This window comes from Toxotes jaculatrix, chromosome 1 (assembly GCF_017976425.1).
Source record: "Toxotes jaculatrix isolate fToxJac2 chromosome 1, fToxJac2.pri, whole genome shotgun sequence".
Lineage (NCBI taxonomy): Eukaryota > Metazoa > Chordata > Actinopteri > Toxotidae > Toxotes > Toxotes jaculatrix.
In genome coordinates, this window is record NC_054394.1 from 17,563,793 (window position 1) to 17,578,069 (window position 14,277).

Here is a 14,277-nt window from a genome sequence, read left to right on the forward strand (position 1 = left end):
AGTGGGGAGCGACAGGAACAGCTCCTGTACCAACACCATAAAGAATGACTTTTTAATAAGCGTCTATTTCCAGAAGCTACCATCAGCTGCCGACTGCAGGCTGTATGCATAACATATTGCTTTACAGTTGATACAACAGCAAAGACAAGTGTGTAGAGTTGATGTAAACCTTATACTGAATATTGTAATTTTTCTGTTTTTTCAGCCAACGCATACAAGCATCAACACGTGTGTGTTCATGACGAACTCTCCCCAAAAACATATGCAGTGCTAAGTAAGATCAAACTGACCTTGCCAGCGTAGTGATGGATGATGAATCCCTGGTTCCAGCTGTTGAAGTGTTCGTGAGTGTTGATTTGGACTCTGAGCTTCTGCAGCATGGTCTGGTCGGCACCTTCGCCCACTGCATGCATGGTGGCACACACGTCATCCAGGATGCTCATGATGCCAGGAGGATTCTGGAAAAACGCAAGGGAAACATTTCACAGTCACATCATAACACTTGGCTCTGACGCTCGACAGGAAGTTACTAAATCACACATTGATATTTTCGCAGGTTAATTTTTGACCACTTGCTGTTTGATTTATAATTACTGAGGGAAAAAGACAGACAGAAGGTCCAAATGAATTATACACTCCAAGGGTTTAATATATGCTAGAGCTAAAAGAGCTAGTTCATTGACAGACAATTAAACAGCAGCAAAACTGATAAGTTAACTATCATTTAAATCCTTTAAATAAAGATACTAAAAATGTAGTGGGACCAACTTCTCAAATGTAAGTATTTCTTACTTAGCACTCTATGTCAAAAGAACATCTTCAAATTGTGATGTGGCATTTATACTAAATTATTAATCAATAACTAAACAGGCAGATTATTCAGTGATTTGCAGCCCTAATATGTCAAGAATATAACAGGCTGAAGATGAATAACAAGTATCAGGAAAAATTTGAACCTTCTGACATAATAAAATATCATAGTAAGGTTCCCCTCATCTACAAGGGCAAATCTATCAAACTACAGGTCAGTGTAATTTTTAATTTTTTTCATACAAACAGATGAAGAAGCTTCACTTTTTAACATTACAGAATCATCTAAAGGAAATGTAAAAAAAAAAAAAAAAAAACACAAAAAAAAAACACAAAAATCAAACAGTAGAGCAGCTTTAGCACAGCCTCTCTCAAACATTAGCCTCACACTCTGCCCTCTGCTCCCTTATGTCTAAAGTTGATCAGTGGCCTTCAGTTTGCACAGTGATAACAGTGCCTCTGACTCAGAGAACACAAGTCTGTGTCACTGGATTAACTAAAGTGGGTCTGGTGTAAAGAACTGAACTGTCAGGCACTGACACAGATCCCCTGCTCCTCTCAGATGGAGGCTTGTTTTAAAGCCCTTGTTGTGGATTTCATGGATTAGACCTCTCAGTGGGACAGATAAATCAAATTAAGAGGCATGTCGGCACATTTACGGATAATAAGCTGCAAGTCATGGCAACAGAGCAGAAACTTGGCAGGAACTTGTGCAACTCAGTTTACAATAAGAGGACAATAAAACTAACAAATATTCATTAGAAAAAATAACTGATAACTGTTCATATCCCGATCTGTTGTGATAGAAAATTGATGCATTGAATAACGCTACCGTGTTTTTAGATTAACATGGACTAGCTTTGACCACTTTTTGGTGTCTGTTGTGCATTTCTATGAGTTTTTGATGGATATTCATATCCACATTCAGATTTTCTATTATCAAAAAAAATTAAAACATAAGAATTGTGCATCGTTGGTGGGGGTTGTGAACTCTACATTCTAATTTGTTTACGGTTTATTTACTTTGCTCTCGATGAGATCGCAGACAATCTTGTTGTTGAAGTACTCAATAGGACTCCACTTGATGCCCTCTTGCACATACTCTTCCTGTAAAGAGAGTGAGAGAGGGTCAGAACATAAAACATCTAGATGCCAAAGATTAAACAAAGAAGAGTGTGGAGGAGCATTACCTGCTCTGCCTTCAGAGTCAGCTCAATGAATATCTGCTGGAGTTTCTCATTCACAAAGTTGATGCAGAACTGTTCGAATCCATTTTTCTAATGAAGAGACAACACGGTTAATAAAATCCATACAGCCTAAGTGAGCTTTATCTTCAGTAGAGTACGGATATCCTCTGGGCTCGGAGGGCATTGTTTGGAATGGGAGAGATACACAGACTATCTGGTATTAAAGGAAAGGACCTATTGTGCAATTCGCAGCATATACAATGGACCTTCAACCTGAGCCTTAGGCGACAGTGGTCTGCATTTTCCTGTCTAATAATCATGGCCAACAAAATGCAGCTGACCTTCTCTTACAATGTGTATACAATGAGAAAACCTTCAAACCAAAAGACAAAACTGGCAGAGCAGATTAGATATTATTTACAGCGTATAATGACATTTTGTGTCATGGTACACACTAACAATCCAGATATTAGGATCTAGAGTTCCTTGCAATCCAAAAATAATACAAAAACACTTCCATTTGGTTTGTCCAATCCTGTCAACAAGTCCAGGACTTCTCATTAAGCAAACTAAACAAACAAGTAATCAGATTAGAAAAGCATGTTGAAGTCTGCTGCCTCAATCAAGAGATGGGATTTAATCCACATACTTTATAAATTAGTCTTATCCTGTGTGTTTAATCTCTTTAAATGCTCAAAGTTAATACCTTTAAATCTAATTTATGTGTTGATGCAGAATAAAATTCCAGCAGCCACGTGTAAGCATGTGAAACAGGTAAAAACACTTACTTGGAAAATTTCAAATCCATAGATGTCCAATACGCCAATGTTTAACTCCTGATGATCCTTCACCATGGCTTTGTTGATGGACTGAAATCAAAGGACTGTGTTACAAAAACACAATCACAAACCCAAAATTTTGAACACTGATCAAAGATGTACCAAATTTAATCGTACCTCGACCAGGTAGTCAAACACACGTGCATGCAGGGCTTTGGAGAGGGCGTCACGAGTGTAACACGCCTGCTCCACGTTCAGTGTTACATCAATAGACTCCACTGCATTCCCCCACTTGCTGTCCATCTTCCGACTTGTGAGTTTCTCCTTCAGACGGTTCTGGTCAATTCCAAGCAGAAACGCAGGAAAGGCTAGAACTGTTAAAAGACAGAAGAAAAAGGAGAGAAGAAGAGAGAGGGGAAAGTAAATAACAACAATTTTACTTTATAAAATGCTCATTTTCCTAATTGAGTCTGTTTTGCACTGGTCAGAAAAACCTTAAAGACTGTATACCCTCAGCTGGAAAAAAAAAAGCGCTACACCACAGGACAGTTGTTATAATTCTGCATGAATATATCATGAAAAAAGCCACAAAATGTAGCCATGATAATATTAATAAAATGTGATGATTTGCAGCATGTTAGTAATGGGTACTGCTCTGGAACAACAAGGAGACATTTCTCTTAAAAGCAATATGCAAATCAGTATGCAGGACTTCATACATTTGAAATGCAGCCTTGTGTAACCGTTGCACAGCAGAGAGAACCGTTGCAAATCCAGTTCTCCAACATACCTTTTGCACTGCATTTACTCATAGCAGTCGGTGATAACACCTCACAAATCAGAAAAGCTTCTACTGATAATCACCATGCATGCAGCTGTGGTGCAAAGCCACAGATGTGCAGATGAGCTCTGAATGACAGCTGAATGCAAAATAGAAGAATAGTATTGGGCTAACCCTTGGAGAGAAAAAACAGTGTTGAGAACACCACAGATCATTTGCCCTGACCTGGCGTTGATATTGTCCCCTGAGAGCCCCTCCCTGCCTTATTACAGTGACTCACTTCCCCTAAAAGGAAATAGCTCTCAGGCCTGCAGACTCACTGTGTCTGGGAATGCATCAGACCACTGCAGTAGCTCCCCTTTTGGGACATTAGGGTGTGACTGACCATACGCCTGCTTAAATCGTGAGGAAAAGTCATCCTTTGTGTTGGGTAGGAAAGGTATGTATTGTATACTATGGACTGGAGGCTTTTTATGCTTTGTGTACAGGAATTTCAGGAACAATGCACAAGTTCTCCGGCAGGAAATTTGTTAGTCAAAGCAGCAGTAAATAATGAAAGCAATAGGAGGGAGTACTGTCAGTACAGAGGTTGGCCAAGCATGTGGTTTTGCTCATTCCAATAAGATGTAACACATACAATGATCCTGTCACTTTCCATGCACAATATTGCCCCTGCTTAGCTCTCAATGAAAATAATGTTTGAATAATAAAATTTTGGATATTTGCATATCTAAGCTCAGCTGTGAGAGCTCTTCATTGAAGGTGATGCAGACTAAAGACCTACAGCAAACCCTGGGGTTAAAAAATTGGCATCTTGGGTTTGAATATTGTAGTCAATATACAGCACTGGAACAAGAACATACATAATGTTTACTGAGTGCAAGCTGATGTTTACGTGAACTTGGTTGGTATACTTTTGTGGGGTGGGGGTACGCTTGTGCAGTTTAAGCACACAGGAAGTGAGACTGGAGGGAACAGGAAAGGCAGAGATTATGAAGCGCCGCTGTTTCGTCTGGACAGAACAGACCGAGGCTTTGTATGCTGGCAACTGCACGCTCATCTGCATCATACAGATACAGAATGAGAAAGAAGGAGGAAGGGAAAAAAGGAGAGAGGAATAAAATGAGGCAGGAGAAGGAAAGAGGGTAGGGGACAGAAGGATAAGTATTTTTCCAAGTAATTTTAGTCTCTGACGAAATTTGCCCAGACCTTCAATAATAGCGTTTTATTTTCTGGTAATCTAGCATGGTCTTGGATTACTCCAGACAGTTGGCTGAAGCCCTGCATTAACACAATAAAAGTTTAGGGAGTGAAAGTGGTGAGAGGGAAATATCCTCCAAAACCAACCAGAGAAGGGCAGTTCAGGACACTGAAGAGAGAAGAGACATTCAGAGAGACAACGAGGCAATGAAAAGGCAAGATTTACCATATCCCAGCCTCAACCAGAACACCAGCACCATCGTCTTTAGCCTCAGGCATAACGGTAGAACTGTATCTGTCTCATTTTAGCCACGCTAGCAACCTTCTTCTTCTCTAGCATCACTGGCTCAAAATTTTGGCATTCATAGTCCCCAGAAGATGAATTGTAATAACTGTGGTGATTTCCTGACTTCTTCTGTAAACTTTGACTCATCAAGTCAAAGTTTGAATTTGTTCAATGCTTTTGTTAATGACCCAGTACCTGCAGAAATACATTCCCATGATATTCCACAGACATGCTGCAATTTGTGGTTAGCGCTAATAAGCAACTGTTTAGCACACAGGTGCACTAAAATAAGACGGTGAACACATTAGCATGCTAATGTTTAGCTCAAAGTACAGCTTCACTGAGATGCTTGCTTGGCTTTAGGGTCTAAGCCTTGTTGTAACACACATTTAGAGGAATAACCATAAGCATGTTAGCACGGTGAGAATGTTATCATGCTAGCGTGCTCAAGTACAGCCTCACAGTCAACATTCACCATCTTAATTACAGCCAGTATCACAGCTGCAGACTTTTAGCCTTGTTTGGTTATAATTTGATACTCATATTTATTTTGATGGTTTATATTCCTTGAAAATTGTTACCCACACTGTCCACACCACTGTTTTTTGGGGACAATAGCTATTAATTAATAGCTGTTAATTAAGTGTGAGCCTACTTACACTCCTCACTCTCCACAGCAGCGTAGTTGCCCGATTCCCTGAAACTGATATTTCCTAGGTGCAGGACTCCAGCCACAATCTGAAGCACCATGGCGCGGTCCTCCACTGAGATGCCAATCACATCCATGGCATGCTGGGAAAGCAAAGGAAAACAAATCATGCTAAATCAGTGTTGCAATGTGGGTTTACTCACTCCTGCGGTACCTAGCTCATGTCCTCTAATTACTCCTGTTGCGGTTTGACTGGTAAACAAAAACAGGAGGAGGTTGTTGGAAAAGAAAACAAAAGAGGACTGGTAAGGAGAGAGAGGAATGTAAAGACAGGACTGTGAGCCACATGAACACTGCTATGAGATTCACAGACACACAACACCACTGTGGGTGTTAAGTTATTGCCACTTGAACAGAAGGAACCCGACCGTACCATTGTCTCCTGGAAGTCACTCTTATCATTGATGTCATCCACTTTGTAGGAACCAGACTGGTTGAGGTAAGTGTAGTAATCCAGACTTGTGATTCCCAGGCTGCTCTTCTGCTCTCCACTGGCTCCTTCTATCAACTGCACAGAAAATTAACAGTGTATAATTGTGTATGCAATGGTCAATAGACATGCCATTGCACAAATTCTGTAGTAGTATCATTTTATGTGCTCCATCTGTGTGTGAAGCAAATTGTACTATGGCAAAACTGAACAGTTCTATCTTTTCCAGGGACCTCAGGCCATGCACAACGAAAACAGATTGACCCTCTTTCTGCAGCCAAATGGCACATCTACTCCAATGTGTCCTGAAATTCCCTCACAGAAGATCTTCACGAGCCAAATGTGTCCCGTTCCCTCTTCAGCTCGAAAAATAAGTCTCACCTGATAGAATATATGGAAACTCCTTTCCCCAGGATTCCTCATGACAACACGTGACTTCTCCAGAAGAAAGTTGGAGATTTTCCCTCCGTCTGGTTCGCCACCGGAGCTGAACTGGATCTCAAAGTATTTCCCCTGATGGATCAAAGAATTTTTTTTTTTTTTTTAGTATTGGAGTGGGCTGCAATAAAACTCAAAGCCAGACCTATAATATCTGAAATACTGGCACCTGGATGTTCTAGGTTTAGTTTCTGGTGGTGTGCATATGTGTGTGTACATTTATATAAAAAAATCCGATCCTGCTTTTTCTTGTCTTGATTTCTTCTCCAAACAAGCCTGTAATGTAATATCTGTTCCAGTCAAGCTGAGAGCAGAAGCCCAAATCTGAACAGAGGCACCATTTATCCAAAGACAGTACCTTAAAAGTAGTTAACTCAGGCCATTTGTGACAAACCAAACATATTTTCCAAAAGACTTCATCTAAAAATATCCCAAGCACTGAGACAATACTGCTTTGTATGCTAACCTGAACACTTAACCAATAAACTCAGCTGAAAAAGTTCTGAGGGAATACATTTTTAAAAATGTGCTTTGCCTTAATTTTAAGTCCTTGCTGACAGACTTCCTTTAGAAGCAGTAGAGGATGTGCCTCAGTGGTTCTGCATGTATGTCTTTCTGTGCACTGCGTCCTTACAGCACAGCTCTGGTTAACCAAGACACACATGAGGTTTGCTGCCTCATGCGATACAACAGAAATTATAAGAAAAGCTGTTACTGTAAATCTTTGCGTCTGAAAGACTCAGCTTGGAGCCAAAGGTGCGCCGCAAAAAGGCTGAGCCCTCAAATTATTCTGTGGAATACAGCACCTACTGTTTGTATTTGTCTCTCAGCAACACATTTGCATTGAGAGTGGGTTATCCAAATATCTTCCAAATGTCGTCCTCACTTACACTGCAAATCACATTTGGCACACACAACAAAAAAAGATGGGGCTGAAAAAAAATGTGTCCTTGAAGGAAAATTTTTTACTTGTTTTCTTTGGTTAACAAGAACCAGTTATGAATTGAGCCACAACGTTAGGCACGCTGATTCACAAAAAATGAAAAGAAAGCCTTACAAATCTGCTGGAGTTGTTGTTCCTCACTGTCTTGGCATTGCCGAAGGCCTCTAGCAGCGGGTTGGACTGCAGGATGATGTCTTTGACGTGCTGCGAGGGGACAGACGCAATGAGCTGTTAGCTACGTCACAGACAGTCTGTGCAGCAGGTAGAGACACCACACACACTTCACACCCTCACTGACAGGCTGGTGTGTCCATCTCTGGAACTTTCCACTCAAATACGAGGATGTGTCTGTGTGTGCGTGTACATGCATTCACCCACACACACAAATGCACATCTACAGACAGACACACAAAGTCTGGAGGACATTATCTTTCCTGTGAGCCATCTGCATGTCAGAAACACATGAGTTTTAAATCTGTACAGCCAACAGAGCTATTCCCACTTCCATTATTGTACACAGAAGTTGAGTTATTATTTATTATTATTTCTTGGAAATTTTTTGTGTTACTAAACTTAGTTCTGTATGAAAGGAAAAAAAACACTGCCCTTCACACTCAGAGCTATTTATAGATATCCTTACATTTATTAGTTTACAGTTTTATCATAGTTTGCTCTTCTAAGAAAACTCTTGCTGAGGTTCATCCTACACCAATATCTTTTAGATTCTGACTTGATTTATTTATGGAGTTGAGTATGAAAACACCCTGAATCCAAGGGATAAAAACTTAAAGTGAAAGCACAATTCCAACATGGCCTCAACTTGTTAAATTAATATTCTACAGCCAAAGTTTAACGTTTAACGAAGTTTAACACATTTTAGTCTAACCAGTCAGATTACCAGCTCTTCTGTTCAACTTAAAGCCTGATGATGATTTCTGATGTTGCCTTGGTAGAAGCAGCTCTGAGTGGATTAAATATAAAAATCCCACTGCCATCATGGTGCAGGCATTTCCTCATCAAACTTTAGATCTTTATCAAGCTTAGGGAGGGGACATCTGCTGTTTTGGAAGGCTGGCAGGTGGCTGGAGGGGGCTGGGTGAACAAGAGGCTGCTGAAGGGCTGATAACAGGGTATAAGGATGATAAGAGGAGGACTGGATCTGAGGGGAGGGATAAGTGTGGGAATGAAGTAGCAACAGGTTGTTAGACGTGCATGTTCAATTTGTTAATGATTCTTACAACTTTTTTTTACAGGTAGGATTGATCTAGAATGACGTAATTTGAAAAGTTATATATAATAATGATGAGAAAACCATCCACAGACTTCAAGTATGGATGCTTGAAGTACCTGTGGAGCAGTAATAAAGTTCACTTTCAAATAAAATCCCCTCAAGTTTATCAGTTCAAGCCACAAATTTGAGCATAACAACATAATATTCTGTGCAACTTCACATCTCAAAAATCTCAAGCACTTCATGCATCTTTTACATACTGTCCTGAAAGAAAAAAAGCAGCTCGTCTCACCTGTACTTTGGATCCGCCCCCTGATACTCTGGAGATGTAGCCCATGATATATTTAGCTGCCACAGTCTTCCCTGCTCCGCTTTCTCCACTGAAAGACAGATGAACAGTTAGGCACGTGTTTTCTCACATTTGCAAACTGAGTCTCTGAGTAAAATTCTAATCCACCCAGTGCACTGATTAATGGCATGTGACACCTGAGTATATGCTCAGACGTCAAGTTAAGTGATTCATGTACACCTGAGAGATTGTTTGGTATTACAGCCTGTGGCTGTGGAGGACCAGCACGTCAGCAAAACTCTGCTTGTTGCACCATCCAAGGCCCTCGACTGATCCTGAGAGCCATTACGTAAAGTATCCACAGAGTGACTGAGACTCTTTGTGTTATTTCCTTGTCCTGCTATTGTGATTTTTTATCTTGTTGCCTAATCAGTCTAATGCCTGTCACCTGCATGTGGTCTGTGTGAGTTTGCATGTACCACCTGTGCATGACATTTAATTTAAGAAAAAAGAGAATTGAACTTTACATTTCTTCATAAGGGAACCAATATTTTCTGATTAGGGCTTCTAAGCTATAGGTGGTTTGTTTACATGTGTTTTGCCTGAACACACAGCAGCAAACAGGAGGCTTTGAGCTACTGAATGTGGTAAACATTGTCATAATGATATTCTGATTTCATTCCTACTTTAAATGAAGTTAAAACTGTTGATCTTATTCAGTCAAGACGCCGCAAGTTTTACACTCTCAACAGGTGAGAGTAATTGCAATTCACTAATTTGCAGGGTTTAATGTGTCACTGTGTATGTCTGTGCAGGTAAAGTCCCTGCTCCTGACTTCACACTCTCCATTTACTGTATGAACCAAAATGTGTTTTGTTCAACTAGAAGCAAATTTCAGCTAAGGGCCTAAATGAGACATTGGCTACAGCACATCTGGGCAGATGAATGCTGCAGTAATAAGGACATTTATTCTGTTTTGTCACATTTACAGATTTTTTTCCCATATCTCTCTTTCCTCACCCTACACTTGTCTATTTTCCTCCTTGCCTTTCACTTTGCCAGGGTCATACTTATTTTGACATATGTGGTTTGGCAGAGGATGACAGTGGAGTCTGTTTTTCTTTCTGTGTCTTAAAGTAGGGTCAGGTTGGTAATGCCTCTGTGAGAAACACAGCTGCAGACTGTTAGAGGCTGCCAGAGGAAGTCATGGGAGCTACTCTATTACACAGCAGTCTCTATATGGTTGTAACCCTCCCCCTATATACCTCCTCGTTTCTTCCAAATCCTCAGCACTGTCTGGGCTACTTCACTGCAGAAGACTCAAGTAACAAGAGGTGAGGGAACAAATACGAGTTTCAGCATATCAACTTTTAATGTCTGAAAACCCTCCTGAGCTCCATCTGAGAGCATTGTTCCTTCTCCTGCAAGTTACTCTCTGAAGAGTTTTTTTCAGCACATGCTACTTGGAGTTTGAGTCCCGTTCTGAGCCCCACAGAAGGCCAAGTCTCACTGTTGTGGAGTTCAAACTGCTGAAGGCATTGTTAACTTCCGCAGAAATTTATTAACCAAACAAGATTTTAAAAAAATATTATGCAGTTGAAAGGAGGTTTACACATTGACTTTCATAAGTGATTACAGACACAAGCTATGTGAAGGATGCACAGTCAACACTGAGTTCTAGTTTGTGGTTTTATACTAATAAGGCGCAGTCAGGTACAGTGTGTCCAAGTAGACTCTTAGGATTTCTTTTGTGATAATGTGAAAGCGATTTATTCCCCGCGCCTTAAAAACAGCAGATTGTTTTCGTATTCAAGCTACGGAAGCCTGTGTCCATCTGTTTTAAGGCTCAGTTTAACAGTCTAAAAGAAGAGGATGGGGTTGAGGAACGGGAAATCTTAAGTTCAGCGTTTCATGACCTGCTTTAGTGTCTGATCTACTCTTTGGTCAAGCCAACAGGAGGCAGACATCTGACCGTTGGTACATTACTGTGATCTGCTGAATCGGCAATTTCAAAGCAGCACAATCAATCATCCATTCAACCGAAAATACTTCATTTGCTGCCCTCAGATCCTTGGAGAAGAGGGAGAAAAAGACTGGCATCACAGGCAACAGCTGTGGGGAACATTACATCTGTGAAATGAGATGGACTCAATTTAACTGGGATGGGATCAAAGTCATTGACCCAAGAGTTAGTCAACATTTGAGGAAGAATCAAGAAGGTCATAAACATCCAGCAGCAGTGATGACCCTGATCGAGAAGAATCATGGGGCAATAATACATGTGGCAGGAAATTCTAGGTACAGTGAAATGAAAATGCTGACATATATACCATTGGGCACTGTAAGTAACACCCTCTGACTAAACCTGTATTTTTCAGGCATTAAAAGGATCTTGGCAATCTCTCAATACACATTGTCCTTTATAAAACCGGTCTAATTATAACAGCACCCAGCTCTGTTGGCACCCATGAAAAGAAACAGCCATGTCTGGAAATGAGCTCATGGATGATCATTAAAAAAAGAAAAAAGGAAAAAAAAGGAGTCCTGGTAATAAGCCAGCCAACACCGAATAAACCTGCTTTTTTATAGGATTAAGGAACTCTTGTTCGGGTGACATGCTGACAGAAAGACCGACATTTAAGCCTCCTTCGAGGAACGCAATTGTGGTCGTAATTGTGTTTGGGAGCAGATGTGAAGCGGTTGGTTCTCGAATGACAACAGTTTTGGTTGAACCTTTGAAAAAATGTCACAGGCCTGATTTCATCTAATAGTTGGATGGGGAGTGACAAACTGATAATACCATCTACATACCTGCTTCTATTCTTCCTTTTAATGATCAAGATTTCTAGGTATAGTCACATCAGCCACATGCTATGGTAAGCAGATGGCAAATAGATAAACTGCTTAATGCATGGCCTTTAAAATTGTAGAAAAAATGGGAAAGTTATAATTCCCAGGCAAGTTTAGTCAAAGGTTCATCACTTCATCCTGAATTCCCCTAACGCTTAATACACCTTTTCTTAGTAAATGTGAAAAAGCACTAGCACAGGCCTATGCTGACCACACTGCCTGGCCAGCAGTTCACAGCAGCCTTTGTTTGCTGAGACCTGGTTCATCATAAAACCACTTCCATGCTTTTGTTTGCTGATTTAGTCGATCACAAAATCCACCTCAGGGCCTTTATGTGGGAAACTGAACTAGCAACTGCTGGCTGTCAAAACAACAGGCGAAAGTGCTGAAGCAGGGGTCATTCATCATGAGGTAAGCACTATAGTAACCACGCTGCTCAGGTGACTAAACCGTAGGATAAAGCCCCCACCCAAATCATGACACCACACTTTTCTCTCTGCAGCTTTGAAGCTCAAAAAACATTCATCAACAAACTCAAATATGCTGTAAAAGTACCTAAAAACACAGAGTGATTCTGGTCCAAGGATCATGCAGGTGTTCTTGTTTTTTTTTTTGTTTTCTTAACCAGGAAGTTCAAAAATAGTTGCTACAACAGCAGCTTTGTTTCCACCTCACATCCTGAGTTAACAGAGGCCAGGTCCAGCTGTGAACAGTGCATTGTTTTCATGTATGAGCCTTATTGCCTTTTCTCCTTACTTTGCATTTCACCAAAGCTAAAAATGATATGATGGAAAAACACCAAGGAAACATGTCAGTCAGCTGTACTAAATGATGTAGTGGAACCTGTTAGGTCTGTTCTCCTGCTCCCCTCCCAACCATTATCATAACCTGCCCAGGCTCAGCAGTTCAGGTCGGCTTTATTCTAACATCTCACAGATCACATTGCACAGATTACTATCTCCAGTCTTTGTCTCACTTTCTCCCCATTCCGCACATTTAGACATTTCACTTACTGAACACATGAAGTGGAGTGACAACATTCAATCGGTTTAAAGAGAATTCAATAAAGTGCACGCTGTTGACATGTTTTGGCTGTCACATGTCATTAGTTCATGATGTGCAAATAAGCCGGAGAACGACACGTGATCAAAGTCTTACCTGATGATGACACACTGGTTCTCACGGTCGATCATCATGTTTCTGTACATGTTATCTGCCAAGGCGTAGATGTGAGGAGGGTTCTCATACTGAGCCTGAGAGTTGACAAAAGAATTTAATTAAAATCAATGGTTAAAAATGGAGGCTGTTAATCCAAAACTAAAGGATAATTCCATTGATATTCTATATTTTTCTTACTGTCAACAAATATCATGTACGTTCTCACTGGTGCATCAAATGTGTATTAATCCGCCCCTGAAAATAGTCCTTAACAAATGCACTGTTTACTCCTGTTTTAGTAGCATTTACTAAAAACTGCAGTGCCCATAGGATTTCGGAAATTACTGAGCCTTTTCAAAGAGATTTGTAGGGAAGTGAGAAAGTATTAAGAGATGGATTAACACAAGGCTGCTTTTGGTCTTTTCACTGTATTTGTTGACAATAGAAATGTAGAATAATTTATACTAACTCCGCTTTGGTGTGATCTGATCTGCATGAAATAAGACAGGTTACAGCTGCCACTGCAACAAAGTCTTTACCTTCATAATTAGTTCAAATCATTATGAACAAATCTGAATGTTTTGAGCTGGTACACTTTGCAAATCTGAACCCAGTGCACTTATGTACAGCCATAATTTGCCAAACTGTTAAAATTGGCATGTGTGATGCAGATTGTTTTCACAGTTGGTCATGATTTTAAAAGTCTTCCAGTGTGCTCCTGGCTTAAGCAGACAAGCCCACTCTCAGCAGGCTGGCCAAGAGAAGGCAGACTCGAACAGGCTGTTCTGTGAAGGTGTTGCCAAGCCTTCTCAATGGTTGAGTCAAGTTTCTGACAGCAACATCTGCGCCAGCCCGCTGGAAAAGTTCGCACTGCATCTAATGCACTTCATTTAAAAGCCTTTGTCCTTCAGACTGTTACCACCTTAAACCTCCACCAGGCACTTCAAGAACACACCAGTAATTCTAAAATGTGTTTGTAAGTGATACAGTATCATATGTCCTTTCAGAAAAGATGGAATTCTACTTACTGCACCCTGATACATCTCAATTTCTTTTTCCCCAAAGTATGGCATCTGCTTGAAGGGGTTGACAGAGATGAGCACAGGACCGATGTATGTCTGACGGGATTATGTATTAAGGATCATACAGTGAAGACAAACTTGTCAGGAAAAAAAACAGCAACTTT

General features: G+C 40.5%; 1 protein-coding gene across 2 annotated transcripts in view; it reads right to left on the reverse strand.

The window, feature by feature from the left end:
* Window positions 1–14,277, reverse strand: part of myo1ea (myosin IEa) — a 44,493-nt gene that overhangs the window by 14,336 nt on the left and 15,880 nt on the right. For both annotated transcript variants that reach the window (XM_041033810.1, XM_041033800.1), the window contains exons 3-14: window positions 14,120–14,209; window positions 13,092–13,186; window positions 9,087–9,174; window positions 7,678–7,767; window positions 6,564–6,695; window positions 6,126–6,260; window positions 5,703–5,835; window positions 2,954–3,150; window positions 2,786–2,866; window positions 2,001–2,087; window positions 1,834–1,917; window positions 291–458 (exon numbers count right to left, since the gene is read on the reverse strand). In XM_041033810.1, coding sequence (XP_040889744.1) covers window positions 291–458; window positions 1,834–1,917; window positions 2,001–2,087; window positions 2,786–2,866; window positions 2,954–3,150; window positions 5,703–5,835; window positions 6,126–6,260; window positions 6,564–6,695; window positions 7,678–7,767; window positions 9,087–9,174; window positions 13,092–13,186; window positions 14,120–14,209 — 1,380 coding nt within the window. The remainder of the gene's footprint in view (window positions 1–290; window positions 459–1,833; window positions 1,918–2,000; window positions 2,088–2,785; window positions 2,867–2,953; window positions 3,151–5,702; window positions 5,836–6,125; window positions 6,261–6,563; window positions 6,696–7,677; window positions 7,768–9,086; window positions 9,175–13,091; window positions 13,187–14,119; window positions 14,210–14,277) is intronic.